Raw genomic sequence first — 12,389 nt, 5'->3', positions numbered from 1 at the left:
ATAGGAATAATAAGTCAAATCTAGCTTTCTGACTCCTAAGGATCTCAAAAGTTCACTGGAGGAAGTTGCAAGCTATGAAAGAAACTAAAAACAGAAAAAGTATAAAATTCAGTACAGAAAAAAAGTTAAAATTTGAATCATGATTATATTAAGCAATATATGTTATATTATATTATCATATCATGTCATATTATATTCCTGGCCCAAGATAGCTCTTAAAAGGAGTTTAAAGGTAAAAATAACAGTAGCAAATGGCAGCACACTCACAATACTGTAAAACAATACTAACAATGCTATTTTTGTCCTTTTTAAAAATAAGACAATTCAAATACAAAAATATCTCAAATTAAATCAAAATGAAGAAAAACATGAGCATAAACAAAAAATAAAATACGAATCATGATTGTATCAAGCAACATATACTAACCATGAATCAGGGAGCCATTCAGCCATTGAATATAGTAGTTCTGAGGAAAAGACAGCAGGATCTCATTGCTGATTATTGAGAAGGGTAAAAGCAGCACAGCCCCAGCTGACACCGCAAGAGTGAAGGTGCTCAGAAACAACCTGAAAGAGAAAAGAGCTGTGGTCACTGGTGTCTGGAAAAGTGGCAGACATGAAAGAGCACAAACCATTCCAAACTTTAATCAAAAAGCACACCAGAATCTCCTTAAATACAAGCAGTTGGGAGACAAAGGATCAGATGCAATGGTGGAGCTGAGCTATGTGAACTCTCACAGCCCTCCCTCTCCAGGACAAGCCGTTCACTCTCAGGAGGAGAGCTGAAGGCACATGCGGTCTTCATGCAGCCTACACTGGCGCTGCGCTCCTCGACAGCAGTGCTGCATTCCTCCTTTTTTATTTTAGGGAAGCGTCTGCAGAGCGTAAGGGCAGCGTCTACAGGGCGTCAGATCCAGGTCTACAGGGCGTCAGGGAAGGGTCTACAGGGTGTTAAGGAAGGGTCTACAGGGTGTTCAGTGTCTCACTACTAGATCAGACTCATAGTCATCTGCCCATTTACAGCCTCCCAAAAGCTGGGATTACAGGTGTGCGCCACTATGCCCAGTCTTAATTGCCACCTCAGCATGCCCCGGGGATGGCGCCGACACAGCAGGCCCAGATATCGAACCCATGGCTCCTGCTTGCAAGTGCTTTAATCCGCCGAGCTATTTGGCTGGCCCTTTCACTCCTCTTTCAAGTGTTCTTTTCACACAAGAAGAGGAAAATGCCAATTACCTGACTGTATCCGTGCATGCTTTACACATGTTGAAATATCACACTGAACACGTAAATATGCACTATTAATACATGTTAATAAAAGAACTACAAACAACCAAGAATAAGAAAACAAAATTCATTTATGATTCTACCATAAAAACAGAAGCAATGTTAAAATAGTAATAAGAAAATTCTTCCTGTAAATAAATACATAAAATGGCTACAGGGACAGGTTGAAGGGAAAACTGTAGGCCTGAGAGCATTTTGTGTGTGTGTGTGTTGTTATTGTTCTTTTGTGGGGTTTTTGGTCCTGGGAATTGAATACGATCTTGTACTGGACAGGCAGGCGCTGTGCCACTGAGCTATAATCCCAACTATTTTGAAAAGGAATAAAATGGCAAAGAAAATTCCATTTATTTAGAGATAAAACCTTAATTTCCATTCCACTAAGTTTTGGAAGAATGTAAAAACAGATGTAAGAAAATCTAAGAAAAAGCAGGAGGAAAGGGCCAGCAAGATAGCTCAGCAGACTAAATGCCTGCTTAGGCAAGCACAAGGTCCAGGGTTTGATCCCCGGCACCACATGCCACGCCAGCCCCGCCCCCAGGCATGCTGAGCCACGGAGTCCAGGCACAGGGGTGCACACCTGTAATCCCAGCACTGGGGAGTCCAAAATCAGGAGGATCACTACGAGTCTGAGCTGCACAGTGAGGAAAACAAAAACCACACCAAACACCTCAGAGTAACTTTGAGGCCCACGCCATCTTGTGGCAATGAACAGAAGTGTACTCTCCTAGGTAAAAACCAACATGAACTGGAAACCTGTGCTGAGTAAATGGGATACAAGTAAGCATCAGGAATCCCTGCTGAGTGGACCGCACCCCTCTGGGAGAAGCAAGCAGTGAGGCCCTTGGTCCCGGAAGGGCCAGCTATGCAGGCGATCTCAGCAGCCTTCTCCAAGCAAATGAGGGTGCTGCCCAGATCACTACCATTCCTCCCGATGCCAAAGCCAGAACCGAATGCAAACTCCCACCACTCCAGGTTCTGGCCTGCTACCCCCGGATCCTTCCCAGTCGCCCCCAACTGGGACACATTTCGGCACCCACTTGTTTCCCAGCCCTCACGTCCTACACACCGAACGCGTCTACAAGGTGAGCCCCTCTCTGCTGGCTGCTCCTTCCCCAGGGTGCCCTCCACACTAGTTTCCGGCAGAGCTCCAAAGCATGTGCTCTGCCGAGCATTCCCCAACTTCTTGCTGCCCTCGATAAATTAGCTCCTCTCGCCACTTTCACCTCTGCACACACCTGGCAACCAAGGCCAACATTTTCAAATCAAAAACCGGAATAGGTAAGCTGACAAAAGAAGTCAGCACACGAGCCCAAGACACAAGTGACCAGAAAATTCTAAATACATGGCTACCATAACTGCAATGGTTGCTTTCTTCAGCAAAAAATTCCACTAGAATATGTTCCACTTTAGCTTCTATGAAAGAGAACAAAATCACCTCTGCTGCCCCTGAGTAGCTATGCAAAGAGCTATTCAGAAGACTCACACAGGGATGGCCAGACAGCTCAGCTGATCAAAGCGCCTGCTCAGGCAGACACAGGGCCTGGGGTTCAATCCCCAGCCTGCCATGCTGACCCTGCCCCCGGGGTGTGCTGAGACTGGGTATGGTAGCACGCACCTGTAATCCCAGCACTTTGGAGGCGAGAACAGGTGGATCACTACAAATCCAATCTACGTAGTGAGACCCTGTAGACCTTGTAATAAATACATCAAAAATAATAATAATAAAAAGGCTCGGCCCTCTTTCTCTTCAACGAGGCGGCCGAGCGGACACAGACATGCAGATCTTTGTGAAGACCCTGACGGGCAAGACCATCACCCTCGAGGTTGAGCCCAGTGACACCATCGAGAATGTCAAAGCCAAAATCCAAGACAAGGAGGGCATCCCCCCTGACCAGCAGCGTCTGATATTTGCCGGCAAACAACTGGAGGATGGGCGGACCCTCTCTGACTACAACATCCAAAAAGAGTCCACCCTGCGCCTGGTGCTTCGCCTGCGAGGTGGGATCATCGAGCCCTCCCTGCGCCAGCTTGCCCAGAAGTACAACTGTGACAAGATGATCTGCCGCAAGTGCTATGCCCGCCTGCACCCCCGTGCTGTCAACTGCCGCAAGAAGAAGTGTGGCCACACCAACAACCTGCGCCCCAAGAAGAAGGTCAAATAAAGCTCAGCCAGCCCCTCGTCCAGAAGGGCACCACCTGCCCAACGCCTGCAGCCTTGGGGCCTGAATAAAGTTTCCCTCCCTTGACTAGAACAGCAAAAAAAAAAAAAAAGGCTCACACAATGAAGTTAACATAGTAGAGGGTCCTTAAAATGTAGCCCTGAGTTTAAGAAACCTAGTAGTAGAGCACAGCACAATCAGAACAGTGCCCTACAGTGCCCTTTCAGAAGTGAAAGGTAATTTCAGAAACATTACCTTCTACAGTGGAGCAGTATGTTATAAACAGTACATCTTTAGAGTAATGTATCTTTTGTCACTGTGCTGGTAGTAAAACCAAAGTTCCTTCCAATACCTGACAGTTGGGACTATCTCCCTAACCCAACCACCAAGGAAGCCCCTCTTTGCATCCCAAGCTAGTGTGGGCTGGCTCTCAGCTGCGGACTGTAACTAGTGGAAGCACATCCATCATCTCCAGAGCATCCCATAAGGCACCTCTGCAAAAGCTGCTTAAACCCACCTTTAAACTTTGCTAACTTTCCAAAAGCTGTCACATACTTGCAGCTGGCAAAATGCTAGGCCCTGTGCCTGGACCTCTATGTCCATTCCAGATCACCATCTCCAGGCTCGTCCCAGGATTTTTACCACGGCCCCGCAGTTCCTCAGCCCCAGAAGGTGGAAAAAGGAGCGTAAACTCCCTCTCACCCTGCACCAGACAGGCCACCATGGACACAGGATGCTGCTGCTGTCCCTGCCAGAGCCAAGGACCTGGCTTTCCCAGGGACCACATTCTTCACCTTCCATGTTACCTGCTCCTCTAGCTTCAGACTCTCAGCATACACTTTCTCAGGAATTTCTGCTTTCAAAGCTTCCTAAGTAGACTTACACATCTTGTCCTACTTGTATATCGATGTCTTATTTTAAGCCACTGCAGTAGGATTCCTACTATCATCGTAGTGATGAGACAGCTCTCCTTGTGATCAAATCTATTCAACACTGCTCGGTTGCGATCTAAACCTGACCTTCTATACTATCTCAAGGTCACAAGCCAAGTTCTCTCCGTGCAATTCTTCCCCCAACTGCTGCAACATTCCCTCTGCCCTCACTTTTACTGCGAGACTCCACTCACCTGCAGAAGGCTGGGTTCTCCGTGGAGCTAATCACTGAACGCACGCTGGTAACTTCACCTCCCAGCCTCTCACTCTCAATCAGTGGCTCTTCCAGTGAGATGAGTGTCCAGCACGCCCTCCAGGCCACAGTGGAGAGCCACCAGCACCATCAGAAGCACCCTCGGAGCTCCTGTGAGTGCACACGCCACAGGCCCAGTCTGAGCGGGGCTTCGGCAGAGCCCTTTCTCCAGGGCCATGCCCGAGAGTCCTCCACTCACCAGGACTGCTGGAGGCACCTTAGAGTGGTGAATGACAAGATACACTGGCTCTCCCAGGGCCCATGTGTTTAGTAAAGGCCTTGGTGCTACAGAAAAACAAAATGCTGAGGAGGCCCGGAGATGGGGAGGAAGACGCGCAGGCTGAATATGCAGTGGGTAGAGCTCACCAAGAAGCGGAAATTTAGAGAAAAACAAAGCAAAAACAAAACCAAGGGGATTACTGCTGTACTGTCTCTCAAGTAAATGTTTTTAAAAAGAAAAGAGGTAATAAATGAAACAAGAGACAAGGAAAAAAAAAAAAAGCCAAGGGGAGAGAATGTGACGAAGCTACTCTGGGCAAACAGGCTGAAAGCACATGCGGCTCACGCTGCGGCCGGACACGAGCCACAAGGGCCAGATGGTCAAGGAGATGCTCAGAGAACGCCTCGAGCCGCCATGAGCACCAAGGCTGCCTGTGAGGGCCACAAGGCCCCTGCAGAGCTCTGAGCACAAGAGGGGAGTGAGTTGGCACTATTCAGACTGTAAGCAAGGATAGGAGCAAAGAAAAGTGTAAGAAGCTACTGCAGCAACACAACTGGGGACTCTAGCCACTGTGGCAGCCAAGGAGAGAGAACAAACACAATTGCTGGGGCCAGGGAGATGGCTCAGCAGGATAAACGCTTGACTGGCAAACGCAAGGATCTGAGTTCAATCCCTGGTTCTGCCAAAAAAGAAAAAAAAAGTACAACACAATTGCTGGCCTGAAGCTGAAAAGGAAGGGAGAGAAGAAGGGGGAGAGGGACGGGGGAGGGGGAGGGAGGGAAGGAGGGCGGGGCTGACTCCAAGGCTCCCTGAGAGGCAGAGGGCCCCAGTGAAGCAGAGCAAAGTAGGAGTGAGGACCTCAGTCAGGACCCATGGAGATTGACAGGCCTACCAGGCAGGAGCTTCAGAGAAGCGCTGCTGCAGCCCCTCCCCACAGGCCCACAGGCCACCCAGGATTCTGTCCACCCTACTGACCCTGTTCGTTTGATTTGTGGCCAAGACCTCCACTCTGAAGCTACTCTGCCTTTTCATTAGTATTCTGGGAAGCCAGGTATGGTGGCACAGGCCTGTAATCCCAGCACTTGGGAGGCTGAGGCAGGAGGATTGCCACAAGTTCAAGGCCAGTCTGAACTATGTGAGATCCTGTCTCAAAAAAAAAAAAAAAAGGCTATGAGAAGTTTAAAATGAGAAAAATAGCTTCTTTTTGTCAAACTTTCAATTTATGTGTTTACCAATTCCATTAGTATAGACTCCAGATTGTCTTATGCATCCAGTAGGTTGCAATCCATTATAATAATAACTTACGCTAATGCTCAAGACTTCTTCAGCTTGGCTTGAGAGTCCCCAGGAATTACGCTTTCCTTCAACATCCTCATCATCCCTTAAGCACTGAGCTGTGCCGGGCGTACACACTAGCTGGGGCCTGCCCCTTCAGCAGCCCTGGAATCAGCCTCTTCTCTGAGAAGCCTGGTTCCATTCAGCGGAAACGCGAGAAGCCGTGGGTGCTCCTGGGGCTAGGCAGAGGCAGCAGGCCAAGTGTGCTCACATGCGCAATACACACACACACACACACACACACACACACACTCCCCACCCCCCACCCCTTCCATGCTGAGCTCTACAACTGTCCACAAGCTGAACGCTGTGGGTTGGGCTGATACTCCTGCTCCTCAGCCAGCAACTCAGTTGCTTGTGCTCGCCTTTCCTGGCTGTGCGGAGACCCCATTCTCTTTAATGAGTCTGCCCTCTACACCACCGACTCCTACCTGCTGACTTGGCCCAGACAGACACACACCTCCACTGCCGACTCCATCACAGGGACACACACCGCTTCCCAACCAGCCTGACTCCCACACTTGGCCACCCCTCTCATGGACCCTCGGGGCCCCGTGTGGTGCTGACATCCCCACAGAGACCCTCCCTACTCACGAAGGCAGCTCCTGCATGGGGCACTCCCCACTCTGTCTAGAGGGACTCCTCTCCAACACCAGGCCTCCCCTCCAAGTAGCTTTTTTTTTCAGTACTGGGGATTGAACTCAGGGTCTTGCACCAAGTAGCTTTTCTCTTCTAAGTGATGGAAATGCACTGATACTTTCACAGGAGCAGTAAGTCACAGACAGGGCTCATGATAACCCATTTAAGAATGTTCACTGGGCTGGTGAGATGGCTCGGTGGTCTAAAGCACCTACTTAGAACAAGCTTAGCAAAGCACAGGGACCGCGGTTCAATCCCCCAGCACCACATGCCAGCCAGCCCCGCCCCCTGGTGGGCTGAGCTGGCCACACACACACACACACACACACACACACACACAAATAAAAATTAAAAAAAGAATGCTCACTGATATCACAGAGCTATAAAATTTCCTAATCCTGTATTGATGTGCTTGCCTGTTTGTGGCAAGGTTTTGCTATGCAGTTCAGCCTGCCTTGGAATTCATGGTGATCCTTCTGCCTCAGCCTCTCAGGTGCTGGGATTATGGGTTTGTGCCACCAAGCCCAGGCCAGGCTAACCCTACAAATTTAAACACCAAAATATGTGCCTATCTTAAACCCATAGAATAAGAATTCCCAGTATAAAGTTTAAGCTATTTTTGTTATTGCTTATTAATCTTTTACTTATTGTTTATCTGGTACAGGGTCTCGCTCCTCAACTCAGACTCATAGTGATCCTCTTGTCTCAGCCTCCCAGCACTGGAATTACAGGCATACTCCACCTTGCCCAGTCTCAGTGGCCAGTTCCAGGGCCCGCATGGCATGCAGTACTGGGTACCAAACCCAGGCCCTTGCGCTTGCCGGGCAGGCACTTAGACTGCCAAGCTATCTCCCCGGCCCATTTTTGTTTCTTATTCAACTTCTCTAGGGCACTTAAAATAATCCAAGTGATCAAATCTAATCAGATCGGATCTGTTCACATTCCTATTTCAGTGAATTAAACCAAGCCAATTCAAGTCATTCACTGGCTACAGCTATTTATCTTTGCACTAGGGTGAAATTCACATTACATAAAATTTACCATCTTTAGGTGAATAATTGAGTGCTGTCTAGTTGTTATGGTTTATGTCTAGTTGCCCTACACACACACAAAGCCTCATGTAGTCATAGGGTGGGGACCTCTAGAGTTTGAGGTTAATTCATGATCACAGCGGGGATTATGGGTCTTAGTACTGCTGGGATTACAGGTGTGAGTACTGCACCCAGCCTGAGGCGACAGTCTGAATGCAACATAAGGGAAACAGACTTGCTCTCTGTGACCGCTGTTGTGCTGTTCCTCCTTTTTACTCTCTGCACTTTGCCACTGCCATGAACAGTTGCTCTCTGCTCTTTGCCACCACCATGAAAGGTTGTTCTCTGCCATGTGCTACTCAGCCTTGGAGCCAGCCAAGTATCCACTGAAACCTCCAGTAACTGTGAGCTAAATAAACCTTTCCTTCCTTCATTTTGAGTGTTGGGTATTTGTCCCAGCAACAAGAGTAACTGAGACATTAGTCCATTCACAATGTTGTACAGTCCCTTAACACTGCAGCTCCAAGAACATTTTATCACCATCAAATAAAAACCCACGAAGCAACCATTCCCCAAAGCCCTTCTCCGTCAGCACAGGTCCCATCAGTCTGCTTCTGACTGATGTCTCTGTTCCACAGCTTTCTCACAGAGTCCTACACAAGACCTTTCCTGTGTCCTTGGATGTTTTTACAATTCCTTCACCATCACAGTTTGTATCTAGATGCCCCCCCAAGCCTTATGTGGTCAAAGAAAGGGCTTTTGGAGACAACTAGATCTAGGGTGTGTGCTGCTGGGATCAAAGATGGGATGCTGGGATTGACTCATGGTGTAATGCTAGGATTAAGGATATGAGTACTACACCCCGCCTGAGGGCCAGGTAGCCTCAGTAAGAGGCAGGGGACAGAAGGAGCTGTGGTCTTCTGTGATCCCCTCTGCCATGCCACCCTGCCTTGGAACCAAAATCCTTCTTCCCTTAACTTGTGAGTGTTAGGCATTTGTCTCAGCAAGGAGAAAAGCAACTAGGATAACCTTACCACAGCACAGATCAACCGTACCCCTTGTCTTCATCGCTGACTCCTACTCCCCCTTGTGGACACATGTGTTCCTACAGGTAAGTGGGTGGAGCCCGAGGGGCTTCCTTTCTCTCTGCTGCTCCTTCCTCAGCTTCCCTCCTCGCCGCCCTTCGGCCAAGAGGCCTCAGCGGAAGGTAAGCAGCAAGAGAGCTCGGACCCAGCCAAGTGGCTGGCCAGCAACCTTGGCAAGCACCACGATGGGCAGCAGGCCTGGGGCGGGGCGGCACGTGAGGGAGCCGGAAGGCCTGCGCGCTGAGCGCGGTGCTGCGTGCTCCCGCCACTCCTGGGTCAGCCAGAGTGCACGTGCGCTGCGCCCGCGAGGCCTTCAGGACGCCGCCGGCTGCACTGCGGACTCCAGGAGCGCGCGGGAATGCCACAGGGGGCGCGGAGCTGGGCTCGGCGGCGGCCTGCCAGAGGCTCACGGCCCCGGGCCCCGGGCCCCGGGCCCCGCGACAGCGCGGGCTGCGCCTCCTCAGGCCCAGCAAGGTGCCCAAGCTCAAGCCCTCTTCTTCATTAACTCCTCTAGAGAGAAAACTAACATATCCTTAACTATGTAAACTTTAACAGGAGATAATCAACACGCCCTCCTGTTTATAGTGTGCTTTTTAAGGATTAATATTGATAAAATTATTGGGAAATTGTTCCTATTTCTGCCCAAAAATTAGAATTGTTTTCGGAATCCGACTTCACAAATAGAAGAATTTAAGGATACGTACGAAATCCTGTTGACTATGGCATCTTCATCTTCTTGTTCATCTGCAAAAATACATAGTTTTAATATTCTTTTATCCTCTAATAAAATGTTTCATTATTTTATTGGAAAATATAAACTTTACAACGCAATTAGGGAATGGAAGACTTTTAAAGAGCATCGTGTTCACTTCAGCACAAATCCCAGTTTCAATCTCATCAAATCTGGTAGGACAGCATATAATTATAGAGTGAAATGCTTTGATTAAAAAAAAAGTCCAGATCAATCACCATTTATAATTAAAGTTTTCCAAATATTTACTCCAAACTTTGTTTTGTTTTGTTTTGATGTCAGAAATCGAACTCAGGACCTTGTGCTTGACAGGCAACCACTTGTGCCACTGAGCTATATTCCTAGTCCAGTTTTCCAAATATTTAAGGAAATAAAACTCAGCTGACCCTTAGGACATACGAAGTATATAGTTATAAATACACGAAAAGGGGCCGGGGAGATGGCTCAGTAGAATAAGCGCTTCCCTGACAAGCGCAAGGGCCTGAGTTCAATCCCCAGTTCTGCCAAAAAAAAAAGAAGGGAAAACTGCTACGGAATGAAACTTTCTGATAATATCCAACAAAAGTTGTACTAGAAAATTAAAATCTCTAGTTCTGTCTAATTTGAGTTTGCCATTAGTAATGCTGATGGTGAGGTTCTCTAGAGCATCCTAAGCTACTATGGATACTACTGTCTCAAGAATGCAGCAAACGCAAGGATCTGAGTTCAATCCCCAGTTCCGCCAAAAAAAAAAAAAGAAGAATGCAGAATTGTTTTTCAAGATACAGAGAGGAAAATACCAAGTGCTCGGAACCTTTCCAGGAAGCACACAGCCTCCCTCGCCAGGCTTCTCCCTTCTCCTCCCTCGCAGGCCTACTGGCCACCGTCCACTTTGGCCCACAGAGCCTCACTAGCCCAGGAGCCCCTGTGCACAGAAGAGCACTGAAAGGCACCCCAGGCCCTCCTGCTCCTCCTAACCGGCTGCACATCCTCACTGGTGCACCCCTGCGGCCGTGGACCTCAGGGTGCCCTCCTGCCTCGGTGCCACTGGTGACCCGAGGCCACTCTGCTAGTTCAGAGCCATCCTCAGTCGGGCTGCCCAGAGAGCTCTGCAACCAGAGAGACGCAAATTGTGGACACAATTTTTATGCTTATGTGCCCAGATCCAGCGAACTGTTAAGTCAGAGATGGCTGAAACACCTCCTACCAGCTTCAATTCTACTGGCGACACCCGGCAGCACTCCCAGGGCCCCGCCCCACCACGCCTGGATTAGCATAAAGGCGCTCTCACAGATCTCCAGTACTCCTGCTCATCCCCACCTGGCCCTGAAACAACGAATTTCTGTTCATTGATCCCTGACCCCTCTTTCTGTGCCTATAGTCTACAAATTATACCAAGATGTCTTTTAAGGGGCCTAGGAGAAGCTCAGTGGCATAAGAGCCTGCCTGGCAAGCACAAGGTCCTGATCCCTGGTACCACAAAAAAAAAAAGCAAGAAATTCTTTGAAAATAGGTTGGATCTGCAGATGCTGAAAATTCTGAAATATTACAAAATTCAAGTAAATTTCACTGCACCCACAGAGTTAAGTAAAGCAGTACAGTAGAGCAAGAGCTATCTCCTTATTTGTCTCAAAGTTTGACAGTAAAGTAATAACTTAATAGCATAAAATTCTTAATACACCAACTCCCAAAGCATCTTACAGCATCTACTACCAACTCAGCATCACAGGTAGAAAATGTTTGATTTCCTTGATTTCTAGGAAACAGCTAATTAGAAAATAGTAAAAGACAATACTTTGATACTTACAAAACCTAAAAATCTGTTAATCAGTACTAAATTTATCCTTCAAAAAGAATAAACTCAGGAGGTGAGGCAGGAAGATCATTGTGCGCTCAAGGCCAAGCTGAACTATAGCTAGAGACTCTTAAAAACTGAAAGAAAGGAGGGGAGGGGAAGTTCTTTCGGGCTAGGTCAGGGTAACATAAACAATGAAAGTGTATACTATATAATTAATTATCGAGGCCATTATGAAGACTGTAAATTCTATATTGCTGTAAAGAAAGAAAAGACATGGGGCCGGGGAGGTGGCTCAGTAGAATAAATGCTTCCATGGGAGGTACAAGGACCTGAGTTCAATCCCTGGTTCTGCCAAAAAAAAAAAAAAAGAAAGAAAGAAAGAAAAGACAGGCTAGTGGTCAGAAAAAGGAGTGTAGGGTTAAAAGTCAGAGCCAGTCATGAGAAACCAAGCATCCTCATAAGCTCTGGAATTGCCCAGGTGCTAGCTTGCCCAGCACTATTCTTGGCTGGACATAAGAACTGTGCTAAACAAGGACACCTCAGTAAGAGGTCATGAAGTCAAACAACCTGCAAGTGATTTTTAGTGTTCTTCGTGCCAGGCAACCTGCCAATTTCAATCACCAGCATATTCCATGCACTAACACTGAATTACACAGACACAGACCCTCTACTGTGTCTGGATCTCAGGGAACTATGGTAAAAGTTTTACTTAAAATGTGTCTACTTTTGGGTCTGATAAGGTCAGTCAAATCTCCTCAGGATTTATCCTGAGATCCTGTACCTCAGATTGTAGATCCTTTGTCAGTGTCAGCCATGTAGGATGAGTTACGGCCATTGCTTGGCCAATGTGCTCTCTGTGAAAGCCTGAGAGAATGTTTTCTCTCCACGTGACTCTCCTTAGGCACACTCTACATCATCGA

General features: G+C 47.9%; 1 protein-coding gene and 1 pseudogene across 3 annotated transcripts in view; one reads left to right on the top strand and one right to left on the bottom strand.

The window, feature by feature from the left end:
- The window catches only part of Lmbr1 (limb development membrane protein 1), a 161,387-nt gene that overhangs the window by 115,387 nt on the left and 33,611 nt on the right, over positions 1 to 12,389 (bottom strand). Inside the window, exons 3-4 of one of the 2 annotated variants that reach the window (XM_004628966.2) lie at positions 9,646 to 9,685; positions 428 to 567 (exon numbers count right to left, since the gene is read on the bottom strand). In XM_004628966.2, coding sequence (XP_004629023.1) covers positions 428 to 567; positions 9,646 to 9,685 — 180 coding nt within the window. The remainder of the gene's footprint in view (positions 1 to 427; positions 568 to 9,645; positions 9,686 to 12,389) is intronic. The other variant, XM_023712871.1, reaches the window with a different exon arrangement.
- LOC101560563 lies at positions 3,028 to 3,526 on the top strand (annotated as a pseudogene). The gene has a single exon (XR_001117046.2). The product of XR_001117046.2 is annotated as a ubiquitin-60S ribosomal protein L40 pseudogene (transcript).

This window comes from Octodon degus, unplaced genomic scaffold, assembly GCF_000260255.1.
Source record: "Octodon degus isolate 3935 unplaced genomic scaffold, OctDeg1.0 scaffold00027, whole genome shotgun sequence".
Taxonomy (NCBI): Eukaryota; Metazoa; Chordata; class Mammalia; order Rodentia; family Octodontidae; genus Octodon; species Octodon degus.
Note: the sequence above shows the minus strand (reverse complement) of the source record. Positions and strands in the feature narration are given on the sequence as shown.